The 14434-nt window shown below is 46.7% G+C and overlaps 1 protein-coding gene across 1 annotated transcript in view; it reads right to left on the bottom strand.

The window, feature by feature from the left end:
- Positions 1-1169: 1169 nt before the first annotated feature.
- LOC149331292 (uncharacterized) overlaps positions 1170-14434 on the bottom strand; it is a 33405-nt gene continuing 20140 nt past the window's right edge. Inside the window, exons 3-6 of the mRNA XM_089557329.1 lie at positions 14223-14372; positions 13260-13419; positions 3303-3431; positions 1170-1315 (exon numbers count right to left, since the gene is read on the bottom strand). Coding sequence (XP_089413455.1) covers positions 1170-1315; positions 3303-3431; positions 13260-13419; positions 14223-14372 — 585 coding nt within the window. The remainder of the gene's footprint in view (positions 1316-3302; positions 3432-13259; positions 13420-14222; positions 14373-14434) is intronic.

Consider the following 14434-nt stretch of genomic DNA (forward strand, 5'->3'; position numbering starts at 1 on the left):
CCCGCACTGTAGTGCGGTGTCTTCTGACACCTATCACATGGTGTGGGCCTGCCCCTCGAACCCGGCTATTCCCCCATCCCCAACCCAACCCGGGAGAACTGGGAGGTGACCCTGCTCGGCTTCCACGACTTCCCGGCCCAACAAGCCTTAGTCGGGCGCGCCGTCCCCTAGGTTTCATACTAGAGACCTCCACCTAGTGCTTGTAAGGATCGGCCCCTTACGGGCTGATCCAAACATACTTCCTGTCCCTTCTTAATCAATGTTTTCACCACCACCACCGTTCACTCCCACTCTACTCAGATCCTGTCGAATGCTCTAGTTATAATTCTTTATAGCTTCTTTCTATCTGCCTGCACGTGAAAGAAGGTTCCCAGGCAAGCATCAAGTTACAGATTGAAATTTATTCGTTCACATCATTCGAATCAAACGTCCGGCCCCTTACCCTTACATACGATGTGGTCAAATACTCCTTACACACAGTGCCCGCCAATAGGGTCCCTGGTTCAGCCCCGGAGTTGCGAAGCCCGCCTTCCGGTAATGTTCCTTATTTCTAACGGAGATGGTCTCAAATCAACATCGTATACACATCCTCGCCACCTAGGTGACACCATCGCACAGCTGGTCCTCATCTGCGCTTTCTGGAATTCTGGGAAAAGGTTCTCTGGGAGTCGCTGCAGTCATCACCGCCGCCAGCATTGCAGCCGTCTCTACCAACGTCGGGCGCAAACCTTCGCGTATTGCACATACGCAGTGAGATCAGGGCTGGAGTTTTACCTATTTTCACCACATGGCGCAATCCGGGAATAGTACAACGTCACAGCCAGCGGCCTTCACGCATGACACTCGATCCGCGCCCCGCCCGGCACACGTGGGGTTATCGAACTGCGTGGCACAAGCGCTAACCTCCTAAAGTCCGGCGAAGTCTCGCCACTGTGCACTTGCCGGCACAAGGTGCAGATGGCCTGTCACTTGTTTCGCTGTTGCAAGGGAGGTGGCTCTCCTCGAGCAGTCCCTTCTCCAAGCGTTGTGTATCCAGGCTGGCTCGAGTTAACTGCTCGTTTCTGGTGCTCAGGCGACCTTGAGGTATTCGTCGAGCATAACACACTTCGGCCACGTTGATTAAAAATGTTTTCAAAGCATTTTTATTCTTATTCGCGTTATTCTGAATGCTAAAACTCAGTAGGGCATGATCTCAAGATTGTGCTGTTCAAAACAATCCTTGGTGCTCGGCAGAATTCGTCAAATATGAAGTCACACTTCCAGAATCGGTTATCTATGCTGCGTTTTCCAACCCAGTAGGTGCACTTTGTTCTACCTGTAAGGGAAGTTACCAAAAATATAAAGACCTATTTTTGGACCATTTTTCAATATGGCATAAAAACTGGTTGGCTTAATTTTCTTTATGGAATTTAACTTCCTAAAGTGACTCAGGCTATGAAATACGCCATAGTCTAAGGCTCAGGAAATTTCGACCACCCGGGGTTCTTTAACGTGCACTGACATTGGACAGAATACCAGCGTCTAGAATTTCGCCTCCATCGAAATTCGTCCACCGTGGCCAAAAAAAAATAAACGACTACACCCGTGACCATACAGATTCTCACCGCTATCCGTTGCTTTTATGCTTTTGAGGGTGATTTGGCGGTCATGATTGGCATTTGCAAAGCTCGCGTCGTTCAGGCATGATCTTGCAGTCACCGAAGTAGGGCTCTGCTGACGGACCGCTGCAGTATAGGTCTTTCCGGGAAAGCTCTGCCTTCGAAGCCAGCATCTTTGGCAGGCTATGAACATACTTTTTTTATCCAGTCCTTACCGCGAATAAGGTCTTAGCCAAATATCATTCATAATAATCAGGTTTTACTTTTTCGTTCAGTTGCTATCAAGCATCAGGCTACGAAGGCATGCGACAGCGAGCAAACTGTTCCACAGTAGCCGAACGCGCAATCCACTATTTCTTCCGTAAAGCCTAAAATTATTCTTATCGACTTGAGCCTTGGTTAGAATTTAGGGAGTGTAGTACCCGTACTAAGTATCCTCTAAGAAGCTATCGAAATGAAGGCGGCTCGAAGCAAAATGTAAGTAATTCAAGGGTGAAAGGGTGCTGAGGGAATGCATAGGACTTGCCTGCTTTGTCGTATTCTACAACGAACGAGTTCCTCCCGTCCTAATTTGGTCCTTTGCAAGCCTACCTTACCACGTTTGCCCGATGAATATACAGGGTCTGGTAACCCCGCGTGCGTGCGGATGCGCATATCGGCATTCCACCGTGTGGCTAGGCTATTTATTTCTTTTCTGTGCAATCATTTGATGTGCTATAGCAGTGCTGAGTTTATTCTTTACAAAGTGATTTCATCGCAGTAGCAGATATTATACTGCATGTTTATTGCTCTCGCAAAGAGCTCATGATGGTTCGAAATAATTCCAAGCATTGTCTCCGCCCGAGTGCATACTATTTATGTTTCACATTATTTCAGCTACGCAATCGAGATCGTAGGTAATGAAATTCCCGCTATGGAACTCGACGCACGTTACAGGGGGCGATAAAACGTCATTTCATTCGCTTCTGTGGGTCCGTATTTTCAAGGATTCGGTTAATTGTAAAATAATCTGGTATTTGCTTCCGATTATAGAGGTCTTAAAACAGGATAGCACATTGGTTGAGTGGTTCCAGCAGAAAAAAAATTCAGGGGCACTTTGGCTCTCTAAAGTGCTGCAGTTGAAAGCGTTTCGGGCGCATTCTTTGGCATTGATTTCTTTATTTTTATTTTTCTCTTTCTTAATTTTTTTTATTTAAATTTCTTATGATTTGTTTTTCTTAACTTTTTATTTCTATTTTTCTCATTTTTTTTACCGCCGGTGATCTCATTACTCAGAATCCATGCACTCTGGCGTCATAACCATTTCAACCAACCCAAAAGCCTGACACCTCTGCTGACAAGCTTCCGCTGACAACCTTCAGTCGACAACGATGAGGCATTAAAGGCGTTCGCCTTAAAACAAAAATGATGACGCTTGCAAAATGCCTGAACGCTTGCATAACCGCAATTGATACCGACATTTCACAGAGCACGAGTTGCTTCTTACACGCCTCAGAACCTTTACTGGCGCCAATTACGTAACAGCTCAAAGAAATTGTTGTGGTTGTGCGACCAACTGAAAGGGTGAGGTCCGTGTGCCTCAGCCGTTGAATTGGTTTTAGGACCATGACTTTATATCTGTACATCCAACGTGCAACTGCACCGTCGAAAAGCACTCGATAATCCTAGCCCTACATAATAAAAGTATCTGCACGCGATACTTACTGCCCAACACTCCAGCATCCCCTAGAATGATGCAATGCTCATCAGCGTGAAGTACATGGTAGTCCTCAATGCCGTAAGGCACCTGGCTTTTTGCATATTCAGGAATTATATTTAACATTTTTCGTTTTTCTGAAAAAAAAAGGAACACGAACATAATGCGTCTGCTCCCGCACAACTAGGACTAGCTCTCTCAGAAAAATTTGCAATTATGTCTCCGTTGAAGCAGTAGACAGCATTTTATCCTCTCTAAAGGTGTCTTACCAAATGCTGTATAGCGTGATCTTACACTACATTTACATTTACGAAAAAAAGACTCCTGCTTAATAACCTCTTTTTTATTTGGTGATTCTTCTACCACCTTAGACTGCTCCACTTTTTTTGGTCTAGTGTGCATACAAGTAGGCTTTAGGTGTGTACACAAGCGTGCATAATTATTCGTGGTACAGCTTCGTCTTTCGTATTTAAGTTTTTGAGCTCTCTGCATTCTGGTATGTCCAGTATGTTTATTACATGAAAAACCACCAAGTCGCGCACTTTTCGATGCATTCGTCCTAAATCAGCGTTTATTGTGACATCTTAGGGCACCCTTTCTAAAGGTAGTTCCAATTCTCATGTCTTCACCTGCCTCTCTGCGGCACCACTCCTCTTTGTTTATTGTGTTTTTCTTTATTTTGATATAAGAGCAGGAAAACTCCACCCCAAAGACTCCATCCCCCACTGCAGGCTAGCCAACCGGAACCCTTTCTGGCTAACATCCCTGCCTTTACCTCCTCTCTGTATCTATCTATAAGTCATGTTGAAGCTTCAGCCACCTTAAGCCGCTAACTTCGTAGCCTCATCCGGCAAACCCACTTTCTTCGCCCTAAGCTTCGTTTACAATCTCTTTAAATCTACTTTCTTTTATTAAAGGATTATCTTTTGTGCACTCTTCGCATTACATGCCCTATTCATCTGCATTTCATAGTCTTGATTTTAGCAGTGGTAGGAACTAGGCTTTGTGTCCTTATCCACACTGCTCTCTTGCTGTCCTTTATGCTACACCTATCATTTTACCTTCCGTCGCAGGCTGCACGGTCCTCCTTTTTGTTTCAGCCTTTTTGTTGCGACCCGAATTTCCGCCGCAAGGGTGCGTAATGACAGAATACAACTATTATATTCTTTCCGCTGGGGAGTTATAAGTTGCTGCTGAGTAAATAAGGCGTGCGGGTCAAATGCACTTCACATCGTTATTATTCTCCTAGCTATTTAGCTGCAACGGTACAGAACTGTGATGGCTAGACAAATGGGCAGGTGTATTCCTTTGGCACTTTCCGGTGTTTCGCTGCCTATTGTTAACTCTTCTCTGCTTCCCGGATTGTTCAACGTTGCATTATTTATTAAACATTAATTTCTAGATTCATGATTGTGTTTTACCTGTTTAGGCATTCAATGGCACCCTGCGATTTACTCTTATTACGGGGCAAACGTCCTTAGTTAGTAGAAATTAGCTTTACTGTGTGGAGATTACTCACCTCTTTTTTTCTAATAACTTTGAAACTCAACGTACTCCAGTACAACACTCAGAGGACACATTGTAACCATTCGGTGAATAATAGTGAAGGGATATTGTATGCCTGCCTCATAGCCTTCCTGATAGGGATTTCATCGCTTTTTCTGTGAAGTGCTCGGATCGTTTTTCATTATGTATATATTTTACGCATTTATGTAATCTCTTACAGTAAGGTTGCATTGTATTAGGCAGAGACTGAAGCCAAGAGCTAAAATTTGAATGGAGCCGACATTGCCGTAAAATTGCACAGACGCTATAACCATGCAGTGAGTGAAGCCTCCAGAGCAGAAGCGTGACGGGATACGCGGATAGACCATACAGTAGTACTAGTACAAGACCTTTATTCGGCCATAATTTACAGGCCGAGCATCTCGACCACCTCGGCGACCAGAAGTCCCCTTCAGCGCCAAGCAGTCGAGCCAGGTGGTGATGGATAAAGAAGTTGGGGGGTAGGAACCCGACTGCTGAGCAGACGGGCAATAGAAGAGGCAATGGGCCAGGTCAGCATAGATACAGGGGCAGTTGGGACAGGAAGGGTCCGATCGATAGCGATAGAGAAAGAGGCGAGATGATGTGATAACTGCATTCATTTGGATGTGCCGAAGAAGGCGAGCCTCCGGCACCGGGACTGATGGATGAGGGGGAGGGTAAAGCCGTTTCTCTATGCGGAGCTCGAGGTAGACCTCTTTTATGGTGCGGCGAAGGGTGTCTCCCACCATCCTCCGAGGGCTTGGGCCAGGAGATCAACGGTGCCCGGAAAAGTGTGTCGCGGGCGAGATGATGGGCCAGCTCATTGCCGTCAATCTCCGAATGCCCAGGGACCCAGCGGAGGAAAACGATGGAAGGCTGCAATGCGGAGACCGCTCGTTCGACCTCCTGTTGGAGAGAAGGGGTTAGAGTGTGTTTCTGTATGTGGTGTATAGCGGCTTGTGAGTCTGAATAGACCGTACTCTTGAACGGAAGGAAGGAGAGCAAATGACTGGAGGGCATTCGCAATGGCGAGGACCTCGACGAACAATGCATCCGGAGGGTGTAGATACGGCACGCTGGTGTGGGTTTCAGCAGCGGGGAGGTAGGGATGGTACAGGGCGTAGCCGCAGGCACATTGAGGAGCCACGAAGGAGGCATCCGTGTAAGCTACACCCTGGGTATCAAAGAGAGGGGAATGGTGCTGCGCGGCCGCATGACTACGGCTGGCGTGCAGGACGCGGGACATGTTGGTCGGGGGGGGGGGGGGGGGGAGGATACGAAGATTGGGAGCCGGGGTTGGAATAGGAGAGGTTAAAGGGGCGATGGGAATGGGCGAGATACCCGCTTGAGTGAGTAACCACTGACCCTGACGGGTAAGGGAAAGCCGGGCAAGCTGCGAGTCATGATGGAGAGAGAGAAGAGAACAGACAGGATGAAAGAGGCCTGTGGCAAAGATCTTAGCGGTAGAGGTAATGATAGGGAGGTTGAGAGCTGCCTTGTAGAGGCCCACAAGGACAGTCTCGAGAGTGTTGAGTCTGATTGAAGGAAATGTAGGGTGCAAAGTACAAGACCTAGTTGAGCGCCAGCGCGTGGGCAACTCGGCACGCATGAGCCTCGTGGAGACCTGAGCGCCGAATGACCACGCACCGCAGGAGGCGAGCTACCGAGTGGCAGGCGGTGACAGCGTGCTGGAGGGCTTGCACGTTCTTGGCCGCATGCAAAGGAAAGCCAAGAACTTTGCACTGCATGACGACAGGAATGGGAGACCCAGAAAGATGGAGAGAGACGAAGTGGTTGTGTGTGAGCGCTGTTGTGTGAGCGCTGGTGTGAGGAATGGTTGACAAGGAGAAGCTCGGATTTTTCATGAGCAGGAGAGAGGCCAGCGGTGGTGAGAAAGGAGTCAATGAGATCTAGGCAACGTTGCAGGGTGTCCTGTACCTGACCGGGAGAGCCAGATGAACACCAGAGAGTGATGTCATCGGCGCAAAATATATTATTCATGTCGGGAATTTCAGCTAGCTGGGTGGCGAGAGGGGCCATAGTAAGATTGAAAAGGGTAGGAGAGAGAACAGCACCTTGAGGAATGCCACGGGTGAGGTGGTGGGGGTCGGACAGATGGGTGTCTACTCGAAAGCGAGCCACACGTTTAGAGAGGAATGAACGGATATAAGAGTACATGGGGGGGCCACAGTCTAGGGAGTCGAGTTGGGAAAGGATGTGGTCGTGGCAAACACTGCCGAGGGCCTTGCGAACATCGACAGTCACAAGTGCGTGAATTTGAGTGGGGGTAAGTGACGGAAAGGTGTGCTGGAGAATCAGAAACATGTCCTGTACACAGACGCGGCGTCGGAAGCTGATGAGAGAATGGGGGAAGAACTCTCTCGCCTCGAGAAAATTAGAGAAGCGAGACAGGGCCATTCGCTCAAGGGTCTTACCAACACACGATGTCAGGGCCATTGGGCGGATGTTAGAGAGAGAGGGAGGTACCATACAGTATATGTGGCGACAACTGAAGCCTAAATGGGGCGGAGGAAAGTCTAGAGGCTACAAAAGCCGAAGGTGCAACGATATCCTTCACTAAGAAATTCAGGGAAGGCCGACAGTTGCTCGATGTACTTTCCCTGAAATTCTCGTTACAGGTGTCAACCGTTGTATGGGCATTTTGAGTTTCCCGCCGTAGACAGTTTGAGTTTCACTACAAGCTTTGCCTCCGTCAACGTCTGTGTCCATGCTGTCGTGCGAGTCACGTGACAGCATAACTATTCTCTTCTTCTCTGACTATTAGTACTTACTATATATATATATATATATTCTGAGACAGAAGAGTGCACCCTCTAGTACGTCTTACTTTTGACTCCCGGAATTCCTTTCTTCCCACCAAACGCGGACGAACCATCTTAGGTAGAACCTCATCCATGTCAGTAATTCTTCTGCGATATTACAAGTTCACCTTTCTTTACAGCAGCAACAATGTGCAACAGGAAATCCATAATCTGCTAGTCCGCTGCAATGCTAGCGCATAGAAATGCCACAGCATCGCGGCGGACAAGCATAAAGAATTTTCTGATAATTGGTACTACCAGTTTTCAGATACGAATGAAACATAAAAAAAGCCTTCTACATGCTATGTTTTCTAAAAAACGCGTGCTTAATGCATTCTTGAAAACTAGATTCATCAGTCCTGAGTCTTACCGTCCTCCACTATAATTTTAGCTCCATGATCCAGTACTCTTATGAAGATACGGGCCAACCTGGAAAAGGATTTCTGGAGTTAGCGTTAAAATTTCTTTTTTTGTAGCATAGTAGGCTCTTAGAAATCCAGTATTCTCTCTGGCTCTCATAATCCTTTCTCGTGCTTTATTTTTGTCCCTCCAAGGATGTTTTGTGAGGGTATTTGCAGTTGGTCGTCTTCAGTTTTCTATACGGGCATTGAGAACAACTGTTCATCTTGAGTATTGTATGGGGAACGCGAGGTTCACGATATAGACGAATGGATATATAGGGAGATGTAAGCAAACGAAATGAAGATCAAGCTGGTGCAGAAAAGAAAAAATAGAAAAAATGTTGATAGTACGAAAGTTTCTTGGATATTATGTCAAGCGCAACCGACATCGAGAACTGCATTTTGTGGATGACTCTTTTTATCGCGCGGCAAGATGCCTTGACTCATCGCTGCCAATAATGTGTATGGTGACAACGTCGTGGGCCTAAACAAGTGGAACTTTACGCATGTTTCACATAGCAACCATCGCCAAGGGGGGAAGCTCCAATGAGCGAAGTCACAAAAAAATATAACAGGGGCACCTAATTACATTACATGTTGGCAATACAACAGCATTAGCAGCTGTTCATGCCTTCATCAGAAATGACATCATTTCCGTTCTGGTGGGGACACTTCCTTCGGACCACTAGGAATGTTGCACTCTGGTGCCGTCACTTCCCTCCAGCCAGTGGGTGAATATTACGACCAACGACGCTTTTCGACCTTTTCTCGGTTCTATTGCTAGCTAATGAAAATGTACCATGAATGTGAGTACTTAAGTGGCAGACCGGCCAAGACTTTAATGACGCTGAAGTGCTTAGTAGCTCCGTGATACCTTTTGCTGCACACTTCTGATTATTCTGAGAATTAGGAGAGCGCAGCTTCTGAAAGTACAGGCTTTTATGACGCTGAAGTGCCTTGCTCCCTGATCCCAGTTGCCGCACCCTTCTGAATATTCTGTGAATTATGACAGAGAAGCTTCTGAAAGTACAGTATCCGCAAATTGAATAGCCAGCAGCAGTTCTCCCCCCCAACCACGGAGGTCTCATGTGGTTTTAAAAGTACCCCTGTGAGCAGATTCGCTAGCACCCTGAAGCTCGCCGCATATCAGTAGTAAGAACAACTTGCGTGTGAATGCCAAAAACACAAACGACTTTCGAACCATACGCCCCAGAAAGCACTCTTGAGAGAACCTCCGGAGCTCGTAAAGAATAGGCAGGGCTTGAAGGAGACTGAAGCCCTTTCAGCCGTGAATGACAACTGCATATGCCTTGTAGAAACCAAATCTAGACGGCAGGAGCAAGTTCTATGATTTATCTTCTTGAAGAAGAAATATTCGAGCCGGTAAGGCCATTGTCGCCGACGTTGTACCAGCTCATGGAGCTTGAGACTTTTTCTATGGGTATAAATGCTACGGGTACTAGCAATGCCTATACAATCCAACAGATGCAACAAAGTAACGCTGAACAGCTTGACGACCTCGGTCCAGCAGGCCATACGGCTTATTAGGCGTGTGGCCACTCGGCGACAGGCATGAGAGAGCGTGACACATGTCGGTTCGTTCAGGCTTTCGTCGTCGGTCGACTCCCGTACGCTACCCCTTACCTGGATCTCAAGAGAGCATAGAGTGAAAAGCTGAGCTGCCTGATAAGGCAGGCGTACAAGGCGGCTCTCAGCATCCCCAGAAACACGTACACCGCGAGACTTCTGTTCCTTGTGGTCCATAACACCCTCGAAGAGCTGACTGAGGCAAAACTTACATCGCAAGAGCAGCGGCTCAGGCGGGCCGATACGCAGCTCTACATTTTGAGAAGCTTAGGCATAGAGGGCGAGGACCCTTCACACCAGGCAATTTTTCCGACAGAGATGCGCCAACGCATTCGGGTCAAACCTACCCTAAGAACACGCAAACAGTTCGTCACGAAAACGGGAGCAGGGCCAGGGCGAAAACATAAAGCAAAATGTATCTAGGGGACGATTGTGCTGCTTAAGTTGATGCGACACATTATTACATTACAGGCAAAGACGCTTTCCCTGCCGGTGAGCATCTCACGCAGGGTAGCGGCTACGGTGGTCATGGACCGAGTGCAAGGTGCTGAAGAGGGTGCACTAGCACGAGGGAACGCTCAGAAAGGCACCAGAAGAATTCTCAGTAATTCCAAAACGGCCCTTTGCAACTTCGCGAGGAGCGTATCTCCGCCACTAAACAAAGTTCTTCGTACGATGCCAAACTACAGGAAGGAAGTGGATCTGGTGTGGGTCCCAGCCCACGCGGGTGTTCCAGGGAACGAGGCCGCTCACCAGTATGCTCGAGGTTTTGTCCGACGAGGCAGTGAGGGGGGTCTGGGACCCTAATGTCCCATAACAAATTATTACAGGGAGGATAGGGCGAGCCTGTCTCCTCCGCACCTTTCGCTCAGCCGCGAACAGGCTACCACGTGAAGGCGACTGCAAAGCAGTGGCAGCTGAACCGGTGGACGCCTTCCAATATCTTTCCCGATTTGGTAAATCCGTAATGTGAGCTGTGCGGCAAGCCTGCCGCCTGAGACCACATGATCTGAGGCTGCACGGAGGATCCGACTCCGGCAGATCTAGTCACATCTCTCACGCTTGAAAAATGGGAAGCTGCTCTCGCCAGCCCAGTGCCACGGCGAGAGGCTAGGATGTCGTCTATATACTTAAACTCCCGGCCACCTGGAGTGGCTGAAGCACCCAAGATCACCAACCTCTTCCTGACAATAAATTTTTTTTCTCTCTGTCTCTTGTCTCTGGGTGCGGTTAGAAAGAATAAGAACATCAAGAACTGGTTATCCGGGTAGCGTTTTCCTTACAGGTCAGTTACGCTAAAGGCAGGCTAATTCAAAACTTAAAGTTCTATATCTTCTTGTACCCAACATTCAAATCTGCAAGCAGTTTTTGCTAGAAGTAGTTGGTTCCCATAACCACCGTAAAAGCACATCTGAAATATAATTACGCTGTCAGACGGCCTCTTTCAAATGGGCCGAGCTTACTGTCCAACCGGTGCTTCAATTGCTATCGTTCCAATTCTATCGCGATCGACCCTGACGCTGCTCTGCCCAAAGTCAGTCCCTGAAGCACGATCGAGAGCTCCTACACATCGTGGTGAACAAACAATCAAATGCAGACAGACTTCATCAAAGCTGCAACATATTAAACTGATTTTAAGGCGTAAGCCTTTCTTGGCTCATGAGTGGCGCGGACGGAAGTTATAGAATGAAGCAATTGTCCCCACGAACTGCACATCGTAACTTCTATGGTAATTAAAATAAAATATAAAAGCCTATTAAGCAACGGTTGATGAGCAACATGTATGAACTGAAATAATGAAATAAAAAATAAAAACAGAAAACAAACAGAAATAAATAAAAAGTTACCTACAACATGAAACGAAAAATGAAAACGTATTTTAAAATAAAGATGAAAGAAAATGAAAAATTGGAAAATTAAAAAAAAAATCAAACTTAAAGAGACAAAAAGTTGGAAGGAGCACGAGAGCAAATTGAAAGCTAGGCTTTAGCATTTCCGCGCATAAGGAGACTTAAGTGCAATCTAATTTTTATACTCTCAGTCGTCCGGCTGCATTCACAAGTACGAGCCTGTACCATCTTTTTTGGCTCGCATTCAAAAATGAACCCTGATGTAGCTGCTTCGAGGGCACTGGATTTTTTCAGCAGATTCGTTTTTATTTACTTTGCTTTCCGCAAAAACACATTTTCTGGCCAACATTTCTGCAACCACGTGTGAATGTAGCTCCATCTGTTATTTAGCAGGCCATCTCGCCTCTTATAATCGGCTGCCAACATATAGCGTCGCTTCTTTTAATAGTGCTCCGACCTCGACTCAGTGTTCTCAAGTGGCCGTTTCACAGCACTATTATATTCAGTTTATCCCAGCCTTTGCGTCATCTGGGAAGGTGCTCTCCTTGCCAGCCGACTTTTAACTTGGAATTCTCGACAAAGGTGTCATACAAAAAAATGACCGAAAGCGAAGAGACCTCTGCTGGACAACTAACGCAAGAAAACAAAAGTGGTTTTTACAAATGCCAGCGATGCACGCAACATATATAGACTTGTAGGTATAATCTTCGTGTGTCCCAAGAATCGATATAAAGTCAGCTCACATTGGTTTTTTAGTTGGTCTTCATAGAAGGAAACAAGCTGGGGCTCCTCAAAATCAGGTATTACGAGGCCCTCATGCACATAATGTGAAGAGAACGCAGCTTTATACATCCTTCAACATTTTGTGGGGCGAAAATATAAGCCCAGGTTAGCGTGTTTAGCGATAACGCTAAAGTCAAGTTGGATCGCGAGGATAATGGAATTTGATAGTCAAGGGGCTTCCTGGACCTTTGTAACGCTTAACCTGGAGACTGCAGTCACCTGACTAGTAGTTCTATAGTCATAGGCAAAACGTGTTACTGAACAAGTTGATCTTTGTGTACTGCGTTTCCCTTACGTCACCGAGCAACGGGATTTCCTTCAGTGCAGTAATATGCAGGGCTTACGTCACCCTTATAGTACAAAAGATCTCGTAAGGCGAGGACGAGAGATCTTACCTTTCACGCATTTAGAGCTGACATGCTAGCATAACTTTCCCGCTACAAGGCTAAGAAGCAAACATCGTTGCTAACTTACTTTTGACAAAGGTGGTACGTCTGCCATTTTTGAAAATATAGAACACTGAGGCACATATTTTCACCACCAGGCATTTTCTATGGCGACAGTATGAAGGAACGGAATAAAGCCTTTTATGAGTAAACATTTGTAGGAGCCTGAAGTGAAGCCCTCATTATTATACAGCACAGAGAGAAAAAACTACAGAAAAAATGGTGATTCCACAATACCTACCTTAATCTCCATTTACCGTTCTGAAAAGGAACAGAAAACCTTTGTTATGGCTTAATACACACGGTGTATCGGCGATGAAAATACGAAATATATTTGTATATCAAAAAGTTTCCTCAATAACGGCTTCCACAATGACGCAAAAAGGAAATGGCTCACAAGGGTGCAAAGGATTTGTAGGAAGAATTAACGACAATTTTTAATGTAAATGACGGCTAAGTCTCGCGTAGTACCCCTGTCTTCTGGGACCAGAAAATTAAGTTTGGATGGGGAGATCAGTATTTTAATGCGGTAAACTATGCCAACCCCACCTTTGTCTGTCCGAAGCTGCTGCTTGCACGCGGATCCCCTTGAAGACTCCTTCCCCCACCCCGACACCCTCTCCCAGAGAAACGCATGACGAAGAACACGGCGTCCGAAGGGGAGGAGAAACCGGTGGCTATCACTCCCGGACAAAGAAGCGATGCGGGCCTACGAAACGCAACAGGAGACAGGACCAGGAAGGCACCCAGTGAGTGTGTACACGGCAGAAGATGAGGAGTGCAATCGCAAGGCAAGTGTTCGCCACGAAATACTTTCAGTCTGCCTTTTAGGAGGCTGTCAAAAGCCCCTGGTATGACGGAACGGGACCGGGGATAGTGAAGTTGTTCCCACCTCATCGCTCTGCTTCTCTGCGGCTTACTTGGTGCGTATTAACCCACCTTCATCAATACCTTTCAATTAAGTGCTCTAGCACTGAAACATTCAAACCTAACATTGTATATGTCCACAGGCATGGATTGATAACGCATCTCATTCGAATTTAGCCAAACCAAGCTAAATTGCTTTTTGTTATTGATATCAGAGACAGGATTGAAAACAATGCTTAAGCATGCTGTATCTGTTCGGCATTCATGGCAAAGGAGTTAGTCCCGGGTACAAGTGTACTCCGACAAGATCTCGATGAGCGAGTCAATGTCCGCCAGCTCTGTTAAAAGCTGGCAGATGGAGCTAGAACACACCTTTGGAGGTGAAAGAACAGAATTCTTACTTTCTCCTCAACAAGTGTGGTCTGCGTCCACCGGGTGTTATAAGAGCTATTCGGGTATTTAAGTAAAATGTCCTCAAGTGATTTTTGTGCTCGACTGTATGCCTATTCCGCCAGCGCCCTCGCCCCATAATAGGGGAAAGGGGCTGTTGCATGTTGTCAAACTAAAATCTTAACATCCAACGCGCAGCCAGTTCCTTGCAGTAACGAGCGGTGCATTTGCTAAAATACGCAATACTCTGCTCACCTTCGTCCTTTTGGCGTAGTTCACCTTTCGCGTGTATCCATGTCGACGGCTATCCGTAACGTACCTCGCGTTGAAGCACTTATAGTTATGTTCATCGATCGCATCGTGGGACAACCCAACCAACACAAGGTCGTCTGTCGATTTGAGCAACTGCATGGAAACAAAATTGCATGGAAACAAAGTGATATTTATAGTTTTAAGCACACTGGAAT

The sequence above is a fragment of the Amblyomma mixtum genome, chromosome 8, assembly GCF_055824585.1.
Source record: "Amblyomma mixtum isolate Tamu chromosome 8, ASM5582458v1, whole genome shotgun sequence".
In the NCBI taxonomy this organism is placed as follows: Eukaryota; Metazoa; Arthropoda; class Arachnida; order Ixodida; family Ixodidae; genus Amblyomma; species Amblyomma mixtum.